Source organism: Juglans microcarpa x Juglans regia, chromosome 6D, assembly GCF_004785595.1.
Source record: "Juglans microcarpa x Juglans regia isolate MS1-56 chromosome 6D, Jm3101_v1.0, whole genome shotgun sequence".
Lineage (NCBI taxonomy): Eukaryota > Viridiplantae > Streptophyta > Magnoliopsida > Fagales > Juglandaceae > Juglans > Juglans microcarpa x Juglans regia.
The window spans coordinates 32633150-32653718 of NC_054604.1; the positions used below are offsets into that span (position 1 = coordinate 32633150).

The window sequence follows — 20569 nt, forward strand, 5'->3', positions numbered from 1 at the left end:
AAATAAGTTTTTGGTCTTAAATCTAAAAACGATGGCTTGAGATTCATTTTTCGAAATAAGGACAATTACAGTAATACCGTAACTTGAATTTACTTAGATCTTTGAATATCGTTTACAAGTAGGACTGTAATTAAGTCGAGTCGAGCTGGTTTTTAACTTACTGAGTTCAACTGAATCCAAAATATTCGAGCTCGAGCTCGATATTTTTTTTTTTTTGTTCAATTTTGACTCGATAAGCTAAATTATCAACTCGAGCTTAATCTCGTCCCACAAACGAGTTTAAGTCGAACTGAGCTCGAGCTCAAATTGTTTATTTTTTTATTTTTTGAATAAGATTTAATAATTAATAAATTAAATAAATAAAAATAAAAGATCTAATATTGAATTTATACAACTAACAAATAGAACCTCTATTGGATTATAAAATTTTAAGAAATTTGTAAATAAATTAATATCTAACTAGTTTATATTTATCCAAAAAAATAAGATATTATATGCCTACATATATTATTAACACATACACTTAATATGATAGCATTTATCCATTTCATATATGATTCCCACATACTAGTATATGATTAAATTTTATCGACTAATTATTATAAAAATTATAAAATATGCCTATGAAGTATATTCAATATATAAATATAAGTAATTAGATTATATATATATTTAATTATAAAAGTGGTATGTTTATATTATTAGCTAATACATATATATGTATATATACACAGTTGTATGTATATATTTTTTAATATATAAATGAGTTTTAATCGAATCGAGCTAATGAGTCGACTCGAGTATAAACGAGTGGATCTTAACGAGCCTTAGCAGAGTCGAGTCGAGTTTTGTCAGGTATGTGTTATTTACAAATCGAGTATACTTTCATGAACAAGTTTTTTTCTTTTAGTTCAAATCGAATTTAACTGAGTGAGTATTGAGCGGGCTATCGAATAGACTGGTTTATTTACAGTCTTATTCACAAGTAGGAAGATATAAGGTTATTCGAAAAATAAATGTTTAAGATTTAGATAATGAGTTGAGATGAGATGAGTTGAAATTAAAGTTTAAAATTGAATAAAATATTGTTAGAATATTATTTTTTAATATTATTATTGTTTTAGATTTGAAAAAATTAAATTATTTATTGTATTTTAGGTGGGAATATGTCAAAATTATAATGAAGATGGGATGAGATAAGTTGAGAGTGTTTCTCAATCAAAACTGAGCCTAGTATTTTTTAGATTTCAATGGAATGACGGTCTATTTTATTATAAGTTTTATATTATTACTACAGTTCATATAATTACTAATTTTTATTAAATTTTAAAACTTAAAATATAAAGAAAAAAATACATTTTGAACTTTGTGTACAAAACACATCTAATAAAGTGTTTATATAGCATAATTGAATTTGAAAGATAGATTATGACATTTGAATTTTAAAAATTAAATTTTACAAATTAAATAATATAGATGGTGTGCTTTATGACAATCTCACGAGTAGCATTAAGTACTTCTTAGAGCATCCTTATTGGCTTGGTCAAATTAGGAGGTTGGCTAAAATTTGCATACTTGATGTAAAAAACATCACACATTGAATTGGACAAATCTAAAATAATTTAGACTTTTGTTACAGTGCTTGGCCAAATATGGAGAACTATAATTGATTTACCAAACATTAAAATCTTAATTTCTCACTCTAAACAAACATTAAAATATTAGTTTCTCACTCAAAGCAAAAATACTATTTAGTTTGTAATTAAGAAATTTAGATAGAATTTTCAATGAGTTTAGATATCTGTGGGTTTAGGAAGAAATTTCATATTTGAGGTGCAGAATTTTAAAGAATAAGATATGATTATATGGATAGTTAAGGTTTTAGATTTTGCAAGACTTTATGATTGAGTTTTGAGATTTAGGGATTTTATATCCGACAAACTTAATATGTGGAATATAAGAGATAATATTTATAAAGATTAATTTAAGGTTTAGATTTTGAGGTTTAGATTCCAGGACGTAAGGCAGTTTAGAGCGATGTCGGGTTTACAATTATAGAGGGTAGGAAAGACTATATGAGTTGGTTAAAGAAATGGCTAAGAATAGTTAAAACAAGTTCAAGATTTTATTGATTCATTTATTTATTTTGGACTTGTTTTTAAATATTTTAGCTGGTATTTATGTTTTGGTTATACATGCTTTGTTTTCTTTCCCTAGAACGTTTAACTGAGTTTAAGATCCCAGGATTGCTACTCGTCGTTGAGTTTGAAACCTTGGAGATTTGAACGAAAATACTAATGAGAGGGGCTGCACGTTTGAGCAATTTAATCGCACTCATCCGCCCACCTTTAATGGAAGAGGCGATTCCAATGCAGTTGAGGATTGGATTCAGGACATCGAAGATATATTCAATGTTTTGGAGTGCACCGATCAACATAAAGTTCGTTTTGCAGCTTGTAAATTGATTAGAGAAACGAAGAGATAGTGGAACTCTGAAAGAGCCATCAGAGAAGCTGGTGGAACTGGAGAAGTGAGCTGGCCTCACTTTAAGCAAAACTTCTTCGACTGCTTCTTCCCGAAAGCTGACCGAGAAGCTAAAGTCCAAGAGTTTACTAACTTGGTGCAAGGGACCATGACGGTACGCCAGTATGCTGCAAAATTTACAGAGTTGTCTTGCTTCGCCTCGTATTTGATACCCGACGAAGAGAAGAAAACCCAGAGGTTTGAAAAAGGGTTTAAATCACAAGATCTATGAACGGGTTATGGTTTTACAAATTCAAAACTTTTCAGACTTGGTGCATAAAGCGATGCTAGTGGAGCAGAATCTTAAGAGAAGTGCTGAGTTGCAGGAACAGAGAAAGAGAACTACTCCACATGGATCCTCTGATATGGATCAAGGGTCATTGAAGAAGAGAGATGATGGAAGCAGCTTGGGGCAAAAGCAAGTGCAGGGATATCAATCAAATAACCCCTGCAAGTTTTGTAACCATGTACACACTGGGGAGTGTAGAAAGGAAAATGGGTCATGTTTCTGATGTGGAAAGACTGGCCATTCATCAGAGAATGCCCATTATTGCCAAACGACAAGAATAAGTTCAACACACCCCCAAGTCCCCGACAGATGACATCGAGAAACAATAAACGTAAAATAGGACCAGCTCGAATGTTTGTAATGACAACTAAAGATGCTGAGGACGATAACAATGTGATCACAGGTACCCGACTCTTTTTCTCCTTGAAAGTTTTTTTTTTTGGGTTTTAGTTGAGTTGGGATTAATCATGCTTGCATGAAACTTTTTTAGTTGTATAATTTAGAATATTGAAGTTTGGTTGAAGATGTTTTTCAAAGGGATTAGATATTATATTTTAGATCTATATGGCTCTAGCTTTAGGTGTTTGATGAGTTAGTATGTGTAATATTATTTTTTTGGAGTTCTCTTTTGGTCAACTAGGAGTTGTGGGATTGTTATTAGACTTTAATTGCATTGTAGAAGTGTACGGCGATTGACAATAAGTGTGTGGCTGTGAAAGGCAAGAGGATTAAGAGATATTCAAAGCACTAGGCGTTATTAGCATTAAATAACTTTTGAAAATATGATTTTTTTTAATATTAATTTAATTATAATATAATTATTATTAATATTTAATTAGTAGAGATATAAAATGTAATAAAAATAAATTAAATAAAAAAAATTATTAAATTAATAATATTTTATTATTATATAAAGAGTGAATAGATAATCCAAGTAAGAGTTGAATTTAAATAAAATAGATAAATATAAAAAAGTATAATATTGATTAAATTTTAAAGATGAATTTGACCAAATCAATAAAGATGATCTTAAAGAGTACGAATTCTACTTGCATCTCATTTTGAAGGCATAAACAATAGAGATATGAATGGGATGCTCGAATTCCATTAAAAAGAACATTTATAAGGTGGTGCGAAGCGTTCAAATAAGTTTCAGAATACAATTAATTATTTTTTAGATTATTTTATTATTATTTTTTATAGATCATCTGAAATACGGTAACAAAGGGATTATAGTGGGGGAAATGTAGATTAGGGGGAGGCAGCCCCGCGCCGACCTCACCTGAGCCGTTTGAAATTCCCGCATAATATAAATTATAACAGACATCCAGCTCATCACCATACCCAAAAACAAACACTAGTCCCTTAAATATATACGATCCAACCTGTCATAGTCATTCCTCTCTCTCTCTCTCTCTCTCTCTCTCTGTGTATCCGCCACTCGTTAAAACCCCCCACGAACGTCCTCTGCCTCATTCAAAATATCTGCCGTCCGATCTCTGAACTCCAATGCTGCCGTACCAGACTCTCGACGAGGCCTCGGCCGCTCTCGGCCGAAACCTGACCTATGCTGAGACCCTCTGGTTCCACTACTCCGCCCGCAAGTCCGATTATTTCCTCTACTGCCATACCATTCTCTTCCTCTTTTTCGTCTTCTCCGCCATCCCTCTCCCTCTGGTCTTCATCGAGCTCGCGCGCTTGGCCGGCTTCGACCGCTACAAGATTCAGCCCAAGGCTAGGTTGTCTTCCGCCGAAGTGTTTCGCTGCTACAAGGACGTCATGCGCATGTTCTTTCTCGTTGTCGGTCCTCTGCAGCTCGTTTCCTACCCTTCTATACGGGTATTATGTTTGTGTGTGTACTTTCTTCCTGTGGAGGATTTTTGTAATGAGATTTGGGTTGAATTTTCTTTTCTAAAGGTTATAGGACAACTTGGGCTCGTGTTGTTTTTGTTACTCAACGCTTACTTTCGAGGGTTTAAAGAATTTTTTTAATGTTCGAATTTGATTTTAGGGTGAGAATCATGGGCTTTTGGATTTGTTACATTTCTTAATTTTTAAACTTTATGATTATTTAGTGGGTTTTCAATGCAATACAGTTTCTGTGATTATTGTTATGTGATTTCTCTGATTCGAGCTTTTGGCACTTATAATATTTTGTGGAAGTACTCATTGCGAGTTTTGACATTTCTGTGTAATGAGATTTTCAAGCTTTTGAATTAGTAGGAAATTTTGTTTAGTTTTCTGTTCCATGTTTAATTTTTAGTCCTGTTTTTTAATTAAGTAACGGGATCTTGTATTTTGGGGAAATTCTCTTTTCCAGTGCTTATGGAATTTTTGTTTTCTTCCTGGAATATCTTTTTGCAATATTGAATTTTAAGCAATTCCCTGTTCATTCACAGATGATTGGGATTCGAACGGGGTTGCCATTACCTTCGGGATGGGAAATTTTTGCACAGTTATTAGTGTATTTCATGGTGGAGGATTACTCGAATTACTGGATCCACAGATTTCTGCATAACAAATGGGGTTACGAGAAGATTCATAGAGTTCATCATGAATACACAGCTCCAATTGGATTTGCGGCGCCCTATGCGCATTGGGCCGAGATTTTGATCCTCGGGATCCCATCTTTCCTCGGGCCGGCCATGGTGCCTGGTCACCTGGTCACATTCTGGCTGTGGATTGCTTTACGGCAGATTGAGGCGATAGAAACGCATAGCGGGTACGCATGCTGCACATGCTTCTTTTACTGTCCTCTTTATTGCTTTATTGGACTGCGACAAAATAATGCCGACTTTAGAATTTCTTTCTTTCTTTTCCTCTTTACTAATATAATTTCCATGTAAAAGTACGATGCATTTCAATGATCTTCAATAGTGCCTTACCTTTTTGGTGGTGGGTACTAGGATCAGCGAGATGCCTTCTACTCGTCTTTTCTTTTGTTTTCTTCTTTGCTGTGTTGTTGTTCTGTTTTTCATTTGTAAGGTACTGTTAATTTCTACACAAAAAATTTGCAAAAATGATGATTTATTTATTTAAAGACTATAATGTGAAGAAAGTATGTTGAATCTATGTGAATTTCAGTCAAGGAATATGTTGCAAGGTCAGGAAACATGATGTCTTTCCACATCAGTGAAATACTCCATAGTCCATACTCTGTTTTTCTTTTGGATTGTTTCTGTTATTCTTTTGGATTGTTTATATCTATCCTTTTGGCGGTGCAAAGTTTTAGGATGATGGGTGTGAATGTGGTTGCAAGAAGGGCTTTAATCATTCGAGTTTAGTTACAATGGCTAAATGGCAACCTAAAACTTCTGCATCAGTTTATTAAAAAAAATCGTGTCTCCTGTGTTCCATCTGAGGTTTGCATCATCGATGATTATCATTTCCGTTTTGAACTTTATAAAAGCTTCTGTAAATGTAGACTTAACTGATTGCTGGTTGGACTTTCTCAAAATCATTTTTGGTTATAGGTGACACTATAATACTCTCTTTGCTCATTAATTAACTTGAAGTTTGACTACCTGTTTAATCCAATTTTTTACAATTCTCTTTGGATGTTATGTCTTGTTTTTGCACACCACAATTTTGGTTATGATTATGAAAAGCGACCTAGTAATTTAGATATGCACGCTTGTACATAGCAGCGTACTAGAATTCAGTAAGAGGATGGGGGAGACGGAGAATGAGAGGCAACATTAAAAATGAAGGTCTAATTGCTGGAAATAACCGAGAACTCATTTTCCTTGTCCTTGAATCTAGATCTTTGGGCATGCCTCTGGAGCTGAGAGGTAAAATAGAAATAAGAGTCTTTTTCTAATTGCTTGGAAGTTTAATTCCTAAGAAGTCACTTGTGCCTCCCCGACACAGGGAAGGCAGGTCTGGCTAGATAATGATTATGATGATCCCTGCTTTCTAGGTGGGGTATTAACAGATGACCACTTTTGGTCTTATGAGTATTACAGCAGGTCCTAGGTGGGTTTGACTGTGAAGAAATATCCTAGTGGCACTAGCAAGGTATTTCCGGTAGTTGCTTGGCTGGCATGCCTAATATTTATATGTTTTGAGCCAATGGCTTCTTACATTATGTAGATTTTTTAATAATCAGTTTCAGTAAAGCTGTATTGTTTCATTTTTACAAGCTACTGTATATCCTTGTTGTCTTCACTGAACTTGTACCATTCTGGTAAAAAGCAGATGATGTTATTTATGTGTTGCGATACAGGTATGACTTCCCTTGGAGCCCCACAAAATACATCCCATTTTACGGTGGTGCTGAGTATCATGATTACCATCATTATGTTGGAGGGCAAAGCCAGAGCAACTTTGCTTCAGTGTTCACCTACTGTGATTACATTTATGGAACTGACAAGGTAATTTACAATTTCTTTATGATGTTATTAATGTATAGTTTTCACAGTGAATGCAAGTGAAGAATGTTTCTGAAATGACTTTTTTTATTATTTGCATCAGGGCTATAGGTATCAGAAGAAGCTCTTTGAGAAGGTAAACCAGTAGTACTAGGTCAATGCTTCTTGAATTATTCTTACTATTTAATTAGTTTCATTATCTGGAGCATAAGAACAATATGGAGTAACTGAGTAATTTTCTTGACACTTGTATCCCCGTCATTTTATTCTCACTGATTTAGTATACTGATATATCTAGTATGCAGATTAACTGGATGTACCTTATGTTGAATCACCTTACTTTATAATAATTATTATTCTAAAGTGGTTCTAAATTGGACTTTTTTATTTTCTTGTTCCTTCTAATGTTGTATTTGCTTTGCTTTTTATGTAATCCAGTTGAAAGGGGAATTGAAAACCGGTGGTGAACATAATGGAGGCCCATACCATATTTCTACCCAAGATCTTAAATCTGACTAGCTATGGTATTGCAGAACCCATCTGGAACAATGCCCTTTGTTATGCTTCTCACCCATGACAATTTTCTGAAATGTGATTAGAATTTAGTCCATGCTAGTCAAAGTAGAAATCTTTAGTGGCTAAGGAGGAAATTGACTTGGGGCTCTTCAAAATTCTGTGCGTGTAGCTTCTTCTGCTTCTTTTCTTTTCTTTTTTTTTTTTTTGGGGGGGGGGGGGGGGGGTGGAGATTTTCGTGAGTTAGGATCATGATGGTGATTTTTGCAATGTCAGATAAATGTTGTTCTTCAATCTCTGTTTCAGGTTTCAACAGCTAAGTATGAATGAAGTACATATATGCTGCTCCTGCCATTTGAGAGATATAAATTTTTCTTTTTGACAATGTATAATAAAGAAAAATTAGAACCCTGTTTAGTATTGCTGGGTTGATTCCCAGAAGTACATGTTCAAGGTGCATCTTTCAAATCGACTATAGTTGGAGAAAGACAAACGTCAATTTCTTCAAGTCCAGTACCACGTTGCCCCACATAAAAAACAAAAAAAAAAAAGGTCTAGTACCATGTTCAATGGCTAAAGAAAATAAAATGCTTGCAATTTTGTAATGATTCACATCATCTGAAGTGGTGTCAGGATCAATGATGAGTCATATACAGAGATTCTGCCATTCAGATACTTTTGAGTTTTGACTACTTGAGTGGTGGGAGTCAGTCAAAGTGCTCTTCGATTTTCAATCATTTGATAGCTCCATATTAATATGGCCCTTTTGGGCTTTACCATCAGTGAAACCTTCTTTAACTTTAGGCCATAACCGTCTTGGCTAGGATTTAGTTTATTATAAATTAGACTGGCACTCTATTCGAACAGCCCGTCTAGCTCAGTCGGTAGAGCGCAAGGCTCTTAACCTTGTGGTCGTGGGTTCGAGCCCCACGGTGGGCGTTACTCCTTCCTTTTTGCCAGTTTTGGTGTATTAAATTGGGGCTTAGATATTGGATCTACTTTGCTTATCGCCCTCTCTCTCTCTCTCTCTCTCTCTCGGCTGCCTATAAATATTTGAGTGATGATATTCACACAATATATTTTATAACATATTTCACAACATATATTATAAAATAAGGATGTTTTTTGTAAAATGATGTTAGTTTTATAAGATATTTTACAAAAATATTCTTCCTTTAAAACATTATTGTGTAAAGTGTTGTGTTTATCATTGTTCTAAATATTTTACCGTTGAGCAGTGCTACTCTGCACTTAATATATTTAAATATTTTAAAAAAAGAAAAAAAAATGTAAATACACTTAAAATTACTTCCTTAACCACTAAGTAAAAAAAAAAAATTGCTTAACAGTATACTGTAGCATGGACGGCATAGTATCATTTCTCTTTTGCTGCCTGCGTTAGGTCTTGTGAATGACATGTGTTAGTGTCCCCATTGAGATAAGTTCTTGCATGCTTTTAAATTAATGTAGAGTTCCAAATTACAATATAGTCTTGGAAGTAATGCTCGTGTTGGATTGTAAAGATGAATTCAGAAGATGATAACAAAAACAACAAAGGACGATATGTTTTCGTGAATGGTGAACACAAATAAAAATGATCGTATTCATACCTAGGCTGCTATATATGGTTTCACTAAGGAGACCAATCACCAAACTAGGAAAAACTAGATGGATGAACAAGCAAAACTTTGAAATGACTACTTATTTCAAAAGGTTAAGGGGAATAGGTAAATTTCATTATTTCTATTATGTCTTAACACTCCTTCGGGCTAAACTCTTTTTCAATAAATGGGTTCAGCACGTTGAATATTTAATTAAATAGAGTATGTAAAAGTAAGATTCGAACTCAGGATTTTTACTCTCATATCATGTAAAATCATTACTTTCCTAAAAGTTAAAACTGAGATTTAATTATTTATATTATATATTAAAAAAAAAAGGAAAGCGAAGCAAGAGGCTTTACAGTTACTTATCCAAAAAAAAAAAAACTTGTAACTGAAATAGAAGAAGAGTTTCGGCTAAATCATATACAACACCGATCCCTTTTAATAGTGAGGCCCTCCTGCTAAATTGATCTCCAGGCCCGTCAATGCAAGTTGTTGTCATCCTAAATCCTTTTTGGGTCTTTCAAGGCACCCTTAAATTAGAACATGCTCCTGAGTCCCCCCCGTCCCCCACCCCATTGGCCCATCAACTTTAGGGAGAGTTTTCGACTCGTCTGATCTCTTTGTTGATAATGCAAAAAACTATGAACACAACCTACTAGCCTAGAGATCATCATCATCATGAATGGAAACCATTAATATTGATTGATGGCTCTCCATTTAGAAAATCATACTGCATGGTTGCATTCCCATCATAGCCTCAATTAATCAGCCTCAGAAAATAAATACAAGTAACTCCAAAGAGGCCCATCATCCCATAAGATCACTAACTGTTCATGCAATCTAAGGGATATATATTTTTTTTTAATTTCTGGGTTCGATCTTAATCTAAGCGAAGCTAGCGATGATCTCTAGCTAATTAGTGGAACACAAAGACATTATGATCATAATTTCACCAATTAAGGAGGGGCCCCCACCATACTCATGTGCTTGATCAAGCCACTTGTTTTGTAATTGAAAAACAAGTTTCAGCTTTCAGCCACCTTGTAGGCGGCCTCCCAGCTCCTAATTGGCCCATTTCTCTTTTCTACACTTTTATAAAGTTGGACCGGAAATTTGCAAATTAGCTTAATTCTCTCATTATAATGTCATAGACTTTATATGCCCTAATTTCTTTTGTGGCATCATTGGTTCTATTTTCTCAAAATCCCAATTTTGACCCAAATATGATGACAGAGAGAGAAATTGAATAAGTGTTTTTATACCAATTATTTAGGGTACGTTTGGAACCTAAACAAATCTCAACTCATCATTACATTTTTTTTTAAATTTCAGCATAAAATAAAATAAATAATTCAATTTTTTTAAATTCTAAAATATTAATAATATTAAAAAATAATATTCTAACAATATTTTATCATCTCAATTCAATCTAGAGATTGGAAATTAAAACATTACAAGAAAATTACTTATTTATAACTAATTATTTCTAACGAAAATGATTATTTTATGCCAAAATGAGTGTTTTGTTACAAATAGTCGTTATCGTCATAAATAATTCAATACAAATACTTATTTTTCTTGCAGTGAAAGCTTTGTCGAATTTAAACCTGGCTTATAACATTACAATAGCTTAATTTAGAACTCCATGATCTCTTCAGCTTGTTTGCCAAATTGGAACTCCAACAAGATAGACAAAAATAGTTTAGGATTGGAAGGGCAAAACATGATCACAAAGGTTTTCTAGCTTTTTCTCTAAGCAAATTATAATAATTTAAAAAATAATGCTCATAAGATTGGAAACAGTACGTAATGATGTTTGTATAGGTACAATTGTCTAGGCAAAAAGGAGGTCTAATATTGCAATTAAAAAATGAATTATTGCACATGATTTGGTTGAGCGCATGTCCCACAGTACATGACTCGTGTGAGCCTTCGATTGATCACCTTGCAGAGCCATCGCGTGAGAGTTGTGCCACTACTGCCAGCATCGATCTTGCAGCTTGCGCCAAAGCTATAACTCATGCGAAGTAGTACTGATATTCATACATGCATCATGCGAATTTGCGAGTTTTTGTAGTACTGCAAGTCTTCTAATTAATTTTTGAAAACAACAAGAACACTAACCTAATTTTATTTAGAAATTCTTTTTTGTGTCGGAGAAATATTATATATATATAATACAAAATAAAAGGCTTTAGCGGTTTACCCAAATGAGTTTTTTGTAATGTCTAACGAAGAGCTTCTTATTATAATATTGCAAAAATGAATGGAAGAGTACGTAGTACTTCCCAGCACCCACGCACGCAGATCAGAGGACAACGCATTAATAATACAGTCAATTAACATTAGAATAATCTAGAAATATTAATTAGTTTTAACATGGGACGACGTTGGACCGTTCAAAGTTTGAAACGCAATGTCAAATCCAACACCATTAAATTCAATCAATTATACAGCTAGCAGTACTCGTGATGATAATTAGGGTTTGCTGAGAGTGCGAGTACTACATACTATAGCCAACGAACGAGAGTTGATGATGTTCATACGATGCAGTAGTGTTGTTATTCATTTGGGTTGGTTCGTACCAAATAAGAACTTAATTTTTGACGTTGCTTTGAATAAGAAAAGAGAATTTGGTAGGGCATCAATGCACTTGTCTGGTATGAGAAAACGAATTTAGTACGACGACTTTAAACAGGAAAAGGAAAAAAAATATGGATCAAGCAAAATATATATTCAAGGCCTACCAGATGGAGTAAAGTATCACGGACATATTCCATTATCTTCGGGATTGAAAGATCAAAAGCATTATATTACCTGAGGCCCACAGAGGTGAAAGGAGACGATCATCTATCTGTTCATGCATGTCCTTGAGAAGGACAGTCTGCCCCAGCTAACATATTGGAGAGATAAAGAGCTGACTTTGTAGACAACTACGTTATTGGCATTAAGGATTCTGCAATCTGGTTAGACTTTAAAAAGAATACAGCCTGAGTCAGGTAGCCATATATGCATGAACATCATCCAGTAATATGGTACAGTACTGCATGCTGGTATATATTATATTATATGTACGTTGCATAAACATGGCCGATGATTTTTATTTTTTTTTAAGAAAAACCTAGCCAATTCCAAAACCAAATCAAAGCTTAAAACAAAGAAATTAGATGACAAGATGGCAAATATAGTAATTCTTGGATGCTACATTCATGTTGTCATGTTTTATATTAATTCAAACTTTCATATATACAAGTATATACTGTTTCGTTCCTTGGGAGTAGTACTCTGTCTCCACGCATGCATCCCACTCTACAAGGTCACTTTTCTTGCATCGCTTAATGGTAAGATGCATGGATGTGTACGTACTGGTGGAAGAACGAAAGGGGTGGGGGAAGAAAAGAATAGGTACTGATCAGAATAACCCTATAATTAAATCGTTAGTTTTAATTGAATGGAAATATATATATGGATTGCATGCATATATCGATTGAGTTTGGGATAGCGCCGGTAGTACTGATGATGACGATGATAGGTACTGATCAATATCCTTTTTTTTTTTTTTTTTGAAAAATCAATCGGCAGGATGCTGATCACACAATCCTACTAAACTTTAAAACAATTGGCTCAAAGGTGGAAAAGTAAGACAGATAATTAAATTAAATAATTTTAATTACCTTGGTATGTACGTATAAGTTCTCTGTGTCATCTACCTAGACGCGGTTGTGAGTTGTGATCATGTTATTATTATTTAATTTTCGTCACCATATATATATATATATATATATATATATATATGCAATAGATCAAGTAATAAGATTTGGTGACATGCAAGGTAAAACTAGCTAGCTATAATATTTTTATTTATTTATTTAGATTTATGAGTATTTTGTTTGAAAGAGGGGTACTCTTATTAATTATTAAAAGGAGAATTCATACACCCGTCTCTCTCAATAACTCTCTTCAGCAACGGAGATGATGATTTTTTTGACTTTATGGCATATATATTAGTTTACAATATTATTACGGTTTCTCAAATTGATCAGTAGAAATCAGACATTTCTTGTGGGATTGTGGCAGCGGCTTTTATATATTAAATGGTGTTAGGTGTTCTTAATTTTAAGTAGACAATACTAACCTATTTTTACCCACAAATTACCACATATATATTTTTAACTTATAATTACATGTACAGTACCCTAATTAAATTACTATCTATGTTTTTTATTTGCATCGACCGTTAAAATTATGAAGAAATGCTTGATTATTATCTTAAAGGCCGTGATCTTAAATGAAAGTTTAAATTATAAAATATAATTAGTTTAATATATAGGCAAAATAAAAATATCTAGTAATTTGTTGTGAAAAAAAGAAAATTCCCTAGTTTAATTTTGGATCGAGACTAATTAATTCCATATTCATTTATATATAAATTAGAGACGCGAGACGGGTAATTACATGGATCGATCATGAGTACCAGAAATGTGGGAACAAATTAAATATGCATGCATGTCACACACCTTATGCATGAAGAAGAACTCATGTAATTTTATAATTTCAAAAAGAATAAACGATATGTCGTTAAATTTAATGATTAATTATAGCTTTAAAGGCCAAGATTGTATGAGTTTTACTTACGTGCGTGCGAGCTTCAACCTCAACCGTTGTGTCTTGTGTTTTATCTTTTTTTCTCTTACTAATAATATTAATGGGTTGTCTTTTACGTACGTTCTTTGTTTGTGTTTTTGTTTTTATTTTTCTTCTCTGATCTCTTCCTGAGCAGGTTATATTTGCCATCTTCCCGTTGACGTATGTCGTCCGGCCGGCAAGCTGCACAGAAAAGTACTGCAGTACATCGATCACGTAACCATGCATGCAGTTGGCTTCTGCATTAACAGTACGAACGCGGCGGATCATAGGATGCATTAATATATTAAGATGGCCGGACACTTTCAGGACGTTGTCGATCGGAAATTTGTTAGCAATTTTTAATTGTCATTTTGAAATGCACATGCAGATTGAACTATATATGTGTGTGTGTGTGTGTATATTGCTATATATAAACTTATCATGTGAAAGTCCTAAAAATTCAATAGTTTTTATATTATATCCATCATATATAATCCTTTGTTATCCAATGTCAAGTTTCAGCACCATGGCCAAACCGCTGAAGCCATCATTAATTATAGGAAAATGATTTGTACTGTCTTATGATCATGTATAAGTTCCCCACATATTCTTTTTGGAAGAAATGCAAATATGGTACCCTCACAAAAATCCATTTTTTTCATAGGCAGCTCTACTTTTTTTCAAAGATAATGCGTAGGGTTTATGTACTCAAAGATTGAATCCAATATCGCTCATATAAATAAAATCTTAATAAAAATTAGATAAGTCATGACAAAATTGTGACTTATTTAAATGTGCCTAAGACGACCTTCCTATTTTTCTTGGGTACTTGAAAAATTGAATTTACTGAAGAATAAGAAGAAGAAGAAGAAAGCCCCAATTACAACAAGATGCTGATCATCTTCTTCAGTTGAATGCTGTAATGCTGGTAATGTTTGGTTCGATTTGCAATCTAATATGAGCTCGAAACAAAATTATAGGATAATTAAGATATGACATTGTCAAATTCGGATCAAATGAATTAATTAGACATAACTATTAAACGAATCGAATTTATCATTTGGAACAATTCAATCATTTAACATAACAATTATATTAAACAGATCAAAATAAGTTGAAATAAGTAATGGGTACACGGTTAGATTACTCAATCATAATTTGACCAATTCTATGAAATGGGTCAAATCTTTCAACTTTATGTGATTCGTTAAACAAACGGTTTGATTTGTGTCATCCATATATATTAAATGATTCAATATGTCAATTTGTTGGACATAACTCGAAATTATGATCGAAGTAATCTTAAGGTATACTCATGACATGTAGATCCAAAACTAACCAATATATGTGAGAAAGAATATTACATGATACGGTATCACGGATCGTCTTTGTTGCCAAGGAGAATAAAACAATAAAACCACCTCTTATAAGGAAGAACTTCATAAAGAAAAACCGAAATTCGAAGTAAGAAAAACAAGGCAAGGATTAGCCTAGCTGATCCGATTAGGTAATTAGAGAGGGAGAAAAGGGGGACAACCTAAGCATTGGGTGGTAATTGTTTTTGTGTAGTTCTATATAAATTAATTATAAAGAAGCTAATTGATGAAATCGCTACGTTTCTTTAATATAATGATCCTTTTTTGGTGATGAGACATTTATAACTTTTATAGGCACCGGGTCACACATGACACAACAACAACGTCGTAATTCGAACTTAGTGTCACTCTCATTTCTTTTTATTATGTTTATTAATGTTTGTCGATAACCCCATTAGGGCCAAAGATGTCTAATCTGTTTTTAAAATTTCAAATTCTTGTGGTAAATCTGGTGGTGGATGACAGTTGGGGTTTATATTTATTGTATTCAGCATTAATGACTAATAAACCATTTTTATAACTTATAAAGGTAAAGATCTTAAGTAATTAAACTAAAAGTATAGGGTTAAAAAAAAAAAAAAAAAGGACAAAAATCTTAGTGGTACAGTTATTTTAGAACCTGGACAAAAAAGGGTTAGGTAATTTGGCTGAAGATTAACATGTTGGCCAATTCATTGAAATTGTAACTGTTTAGGGACAAGACTTGATTGTCATAACTTAGAACAGGAAATATAACTATATATAAAATAAAAAGAGTAATATTAGGTACAACTCTCAAACAGACAAATCTCATATAAGCATTTTGATAAAAAATGAGTCCCGCTAATAAATAATAGTTTTGTTTTACACTTTTTTAAGATGAGATCCTTTTTTAATTTACAAAGACTTACATGTGACTTATTTATTTGGACTTCTACAAATAATTTCTCCCAATGACAATCCCTTAATTTGACAATTATCTTAAGAGCAAATGAAGCCCTTGATTAAACACGCAAACTTAATGACTTAAGGCCTTGTTTGGATAATGAGATGAGATGAGATGTGATAAAATGGTTTTAGATGAGTTGAATAAAATATTGTTAAAATATTATTTTTTAATATTATTATTATTTTAGAATTTAAAAAAAGTTGAATTGTTTATTATATTTTATGTGAAAATTTGATAAAATTGTAATAATAAGATTAAATAAGATAAGATGAGATGAAATTATTTTTACATCTAAACGGAGTCTTAATTTAAAAAGTATTAAGCAATTGCACCAAAAAATGAGCATAAAGACCAAAAGAAGCTCTTTACACAATTTGCTTGTGCTAGTTTCCCATTCTTTGGACTTTATAAAGAAAATATTAACTAGTGTTAGTAAAATTATTATCAAAATTATAGATTTTAAAGACTTGGAGTAGTAAAAATAAGTTGATAAATAAAGTAGATTTTACGACATATATTATTGGTCAGACTTTAATATGGTATTAAATATTTAATAATATTGTATGATCGAGTTTATATATGTATATTTTATGTTAATATTTTAAAAAACTTTATTTTTAGATACAAATCAATAAAATGAAAACAAGATTCCTGAGGCTGGATGGACCCTGGCTGGTCTATAGTCAGTCAACACTTTCCAAAGGAGAAATACGTGAACAACAAGAAGGAACCCCAAAATTAACTTTGAGAGATTTGAAAAAAAAAAAAAAAAAAAAAATGAAAGGAAAGAAACCGACGAAAAAAGTCTTCCCAACGAGAACAAAACAAAATTGAAAAAAATTAAAATTGGTTTGGATGGTATCTTATTTTATTTTATTATTATAATTTTTTTAAATTTTTATATAAAATATAATAAATAATTTAATTTTTTAAATGATATTAATATTAAAAATAATATTATATTTAATTTTTATCCAAAACATCTCATCCTTCTCATCTCTTACCACAGTAACCGCAACTAAATAAAGCACAAAAAGATCAAAAGGGCAGAGAGAAGTGCCAAAACTCGTACCTTCTCAAGTTCGCGTGGGCATCACTCCCCAATCACTTGGAAGTTGGAACTAACGACCAATCCTCAGTTTCAGGTTGTGTAACTGTGTTCGCATAAATCGGACTGTGGTTTTTAACTTCAGGCTCCCGTACCGGCTCCCATCAACGTGGCTCCATTATGCCCTCCACGCGCATATAAGTAACGCGTGATTGCGCGTCGCCTTCTCTCCTCTTTCTGTTTCCTTTCCTCATTGTTCCCCCCCCCCCTCCTCTCTCTCTCTCTCTCTCTCTAACATAGCTGAAGTGACCCCTTCAGTGAAACAAAAACCATTAGCTTTTCTCTCGAAAAATCCCAATAGATCGCTGGGCTCCGGCATGGCACCTCGCCGGAAACTCAAACTCCGGCCACTCCAGACTCCTTTCTCTGGCTAAATGCTACGAAAAAGCTACAACTTCAGCATCTCTATCCGACTCCGCAAGAATGACGACGACGACGACGACGAAGACTCTACTACTGGATTAAAAAAAGAACCTTTGAAAGTTCGGAATCCCCTAACAAGACCCCAGCTTTTGCCTTCCTTTTCATTTGGGTCCTCGCAATGGCGGCTACGAACACTTCGGCACCACCGCCAGTGGACTCAACCGCCGCCGCCCCCTCCTTAGTCTCAACAGACGAGCTGACGGCGAAGTCCGTACACAAGAGGTACGAAGGGTTAGTGATGGTTCGTACCAAGGCCATAAAGGGGAAAGGAGCGTGGTACTGGGCGCACCTGGAGCCCATGCTAGTTCATAATAGTGACACGGGCCTGCCCAAAGCGGTCAAGCTCAGGTGCTCCCTCTGTGACGCTGTCTTCTCGGCCTCTAACCCGTCCCGCACAGCCTCAGAGCACCTCAAGCGCGGGACCTGCCCCAATTTCAACTCTGTCGCCAAACCCATTTCCTCTATCTCACCTTCTTCTGCTACCCTTGCTACCCCGGCTCCTGCTCTGCAACCCAACAATCGTAAGCGTAGCTCGTCTTCTGCTTCAGCTGGTGGTGGTGGGGGCGGCTCGGGTTCTTCGTACCAGGTACCACCGCTGGCGATAGTGGATCCGTCGAGGTTCGAGCTGGCGTACTCGCAGGCGGTGTCGGCGACGGCGGGGTCCTTGCTGCCACAGCAGCCGCATTTGATGCTCTCTGGTGGGAAAGAAGATTGGGGAGCTCTTGCTATGTTGGAGGACAGTGTGAAGAAGCTCAAGAGTCCGAAAACATCACCTGGGCCGACACTCAGTAAGAGCCAGATTGATTGCGCTCTTGATTTTCTCGCTGACTGGGTCTTTGAGTCTTGTGGGTCGGTCTCTTTTTCGACCTTGGAGCATCCCAAGTTCCGAGCTTTCCTTAATCAAGTTGGGTTGCCGGCGTCTCTCGTAGAGATTTCACCGGCACCAGAATGGACGCTAAGTATGAAGAAGCCAAGGCTGAGTCTGAAGCAAGGATTAGAGACGCTATGTTCTTTCAGATCGCCACTGATGGGTGGAAATTCAAGAATTATGGCGTTTCGGGAGAAGAAAGTTTGGTGAACTTAACCGTGAATCTCCCAAACGGGACTAGTTTGTATCGTAAAGCAGTGTTTGTCAGTGGCTCTGTGCCTTCCAAGTACGCAGAGGAGGTCTTGTGGGAGACAATCAAGGGCATTTGTGGGAATGCAGTGCAGCAGTGTGTAGGAATAGTTGCAGACAAGTTTAAGGCCAAGGCACTGAGGAATTTGGAGACTCAGAATCATTGGATGGTTAATCTTTCTTGTCAGTTTCAGGGGTTCAATAGTTTGATTAAGGACTTCAGCAGGGAGCTTCCATTGTTCAAGACGGTCACTGAGAGTTGTTTCAAGCTCGCTAATTTTGTCAATTACAGGTCTCACATTCGGAATAGCTTTCATAAATATCAGTTGCAGGAGTATGGACACTCAGGGTTGCTAAGACTACCGTTGCGCGAGTGTGAGAGTGTAAACTTTGGGCCTGTATATACATTGGTGGAGGATATACTGAATTCAGCTCGAGCACTACCGTTGGTTTTGCTGGATGAATCGTACAAGATGTTAGCAATGGAGGACCCAGTTGCGAGAGAAGTTGCAGAGATGATTCAGGATGTGGGGTTTTGGAATGATTTGGACGCAGTGCACTCGTTGATTAAATTAATCAAGGACATGGCTCGAGAGATTGAGAAGGAAAGGCCATTAGTTGGGCAATGCCTCCCACTTTGGGATAAGCTTAGAGAAAAAGTGAGGGATTGGTGTTCCAAGTTCCACGTCGCGGAGGGAGCGGTAGAGAAGGTGATTGAAAGGCGTTTCAAGAAGAATTATCACCCAGCTTGGGCTGCTGCTTATATACTCGACCCTCTATATTTGATTAGGGACACTAGTGGAAAGTACCTTCCGCCTTTCAAACGCTTGAATTCTGAGCAGGAAAAGGACGTGGACAAGCTCATAACCCGGCTTGTTTCGAGGGAAGAAGCTCATATTGTGCTAATGGAACTTATGAAATGGAGAACAGAAGGGCTCGATCCAGTCTATGCACGAGCTGTACAGATGACGGAGAGGGACCCCGTTACTGGAAAGATGAGAATTGCCAACCCGCAGAGCAGTAGGCTTGTGTGGGAAACGTATCTTACTGAGTTTAAGTCGCTAGGGAAAGTTGCAGTTAGGCTAATCTTTCTTCATGCAACTTCTTGTGGATTCAAATGCAATTGGTCTTTCTTGAGATGGGTGTGTGCCCATGGGCACTCAAGGGCGGGTATGGACAGGGCTCAGAAGTTGATATTCATTGCAGCTCATTCGAAACTTGAGAGACGGGATTTTTCAAGTGATGAAGATAAGGATGCCGAGCTGTTCACCTTGGCAAACGGTGAGGATGATGTGCTTAATGATGTTCTTGTCGATACCTCCTCAGTGTAACAATTTTCTTTTCACTTGTTTAGAAATTAAATTTGTAGAATTTATTGAATTCTTTCCACAACTTCTTGCTTTTCTTCGTTTCCATTTTGGTATTTCTTTACTTTACGAGATTTTGGGGAGTCGGGTGGGAAAGAGTAGAGGTCATGATGGGGGATTGAATTTTGTACTCCTGCTCGGCCTCATGAATCGAGCAACTATCCACCTTCACCCTAGATAATATTGGAGTTTTCGGGTTTGCAGAAAAGGCAATCTTCTTGTTTGTAAAGATAGAGAATGCTGCAGGAACAAAGTTACCCAACAGGAAGAATGTTGTAAAATTTTTTTCCTCAAGTAATTCAAAATAAATAATATTTATGAA

At 35.1% G+C, this 20569-nt stretch overlaps 2 protein-coding genes and 1 non-coding gene across 3 annotated transcripts; all 3 read left to right on the top strand.

Moving 5' to 3' along the window:
- Positions 1-4162: 4162 nt before the first annotated feature.
- Positions 4163-8224, top strand: LOC121235766 (methylsterol monooxygenase 1-1). The gene is made up of 6 exons (XM_041132160.1): positions 4163-4651; positions 5212-5534; positions 7038-7185; positions 7286-7318; positions 7621-7706; positions 8002-8224. The coding sequence occupies exons 1-5, from the start codon at positions 4322-4324 to the stop codon at positions 7699-7701; spliced, it is 915 nt and encodes a 304-aa protein (XP_040988094.1). The 5' UTR covers positions 4163-4321; the 3' UTR covers positions 7702-7706; positions 8002-8224.
- A 337-nt stretch (positions 8225-8561) lies between these two features.
- TRNAK-CUU lies at positions 8562-8634 on the top strand. Its single transcript has one exon. It is a non-coding gene; the product is annotated as a tRNA-Lys (tRNA).
- Positions 8635-17514: 8880 nt separating this feature from the next.
- On the top strand, positions 17515-20569 carry LOC121234762. Its single transcript, XM_041130851.1, is given in 2 exon segments — positions 17515-18677; positions 18680-20569. Coding segments are annotated over 2 exon segments (2328 nt in total). The 5' UTR covers positions 17515-17881; the 3' UTR covers positions 20212-20569.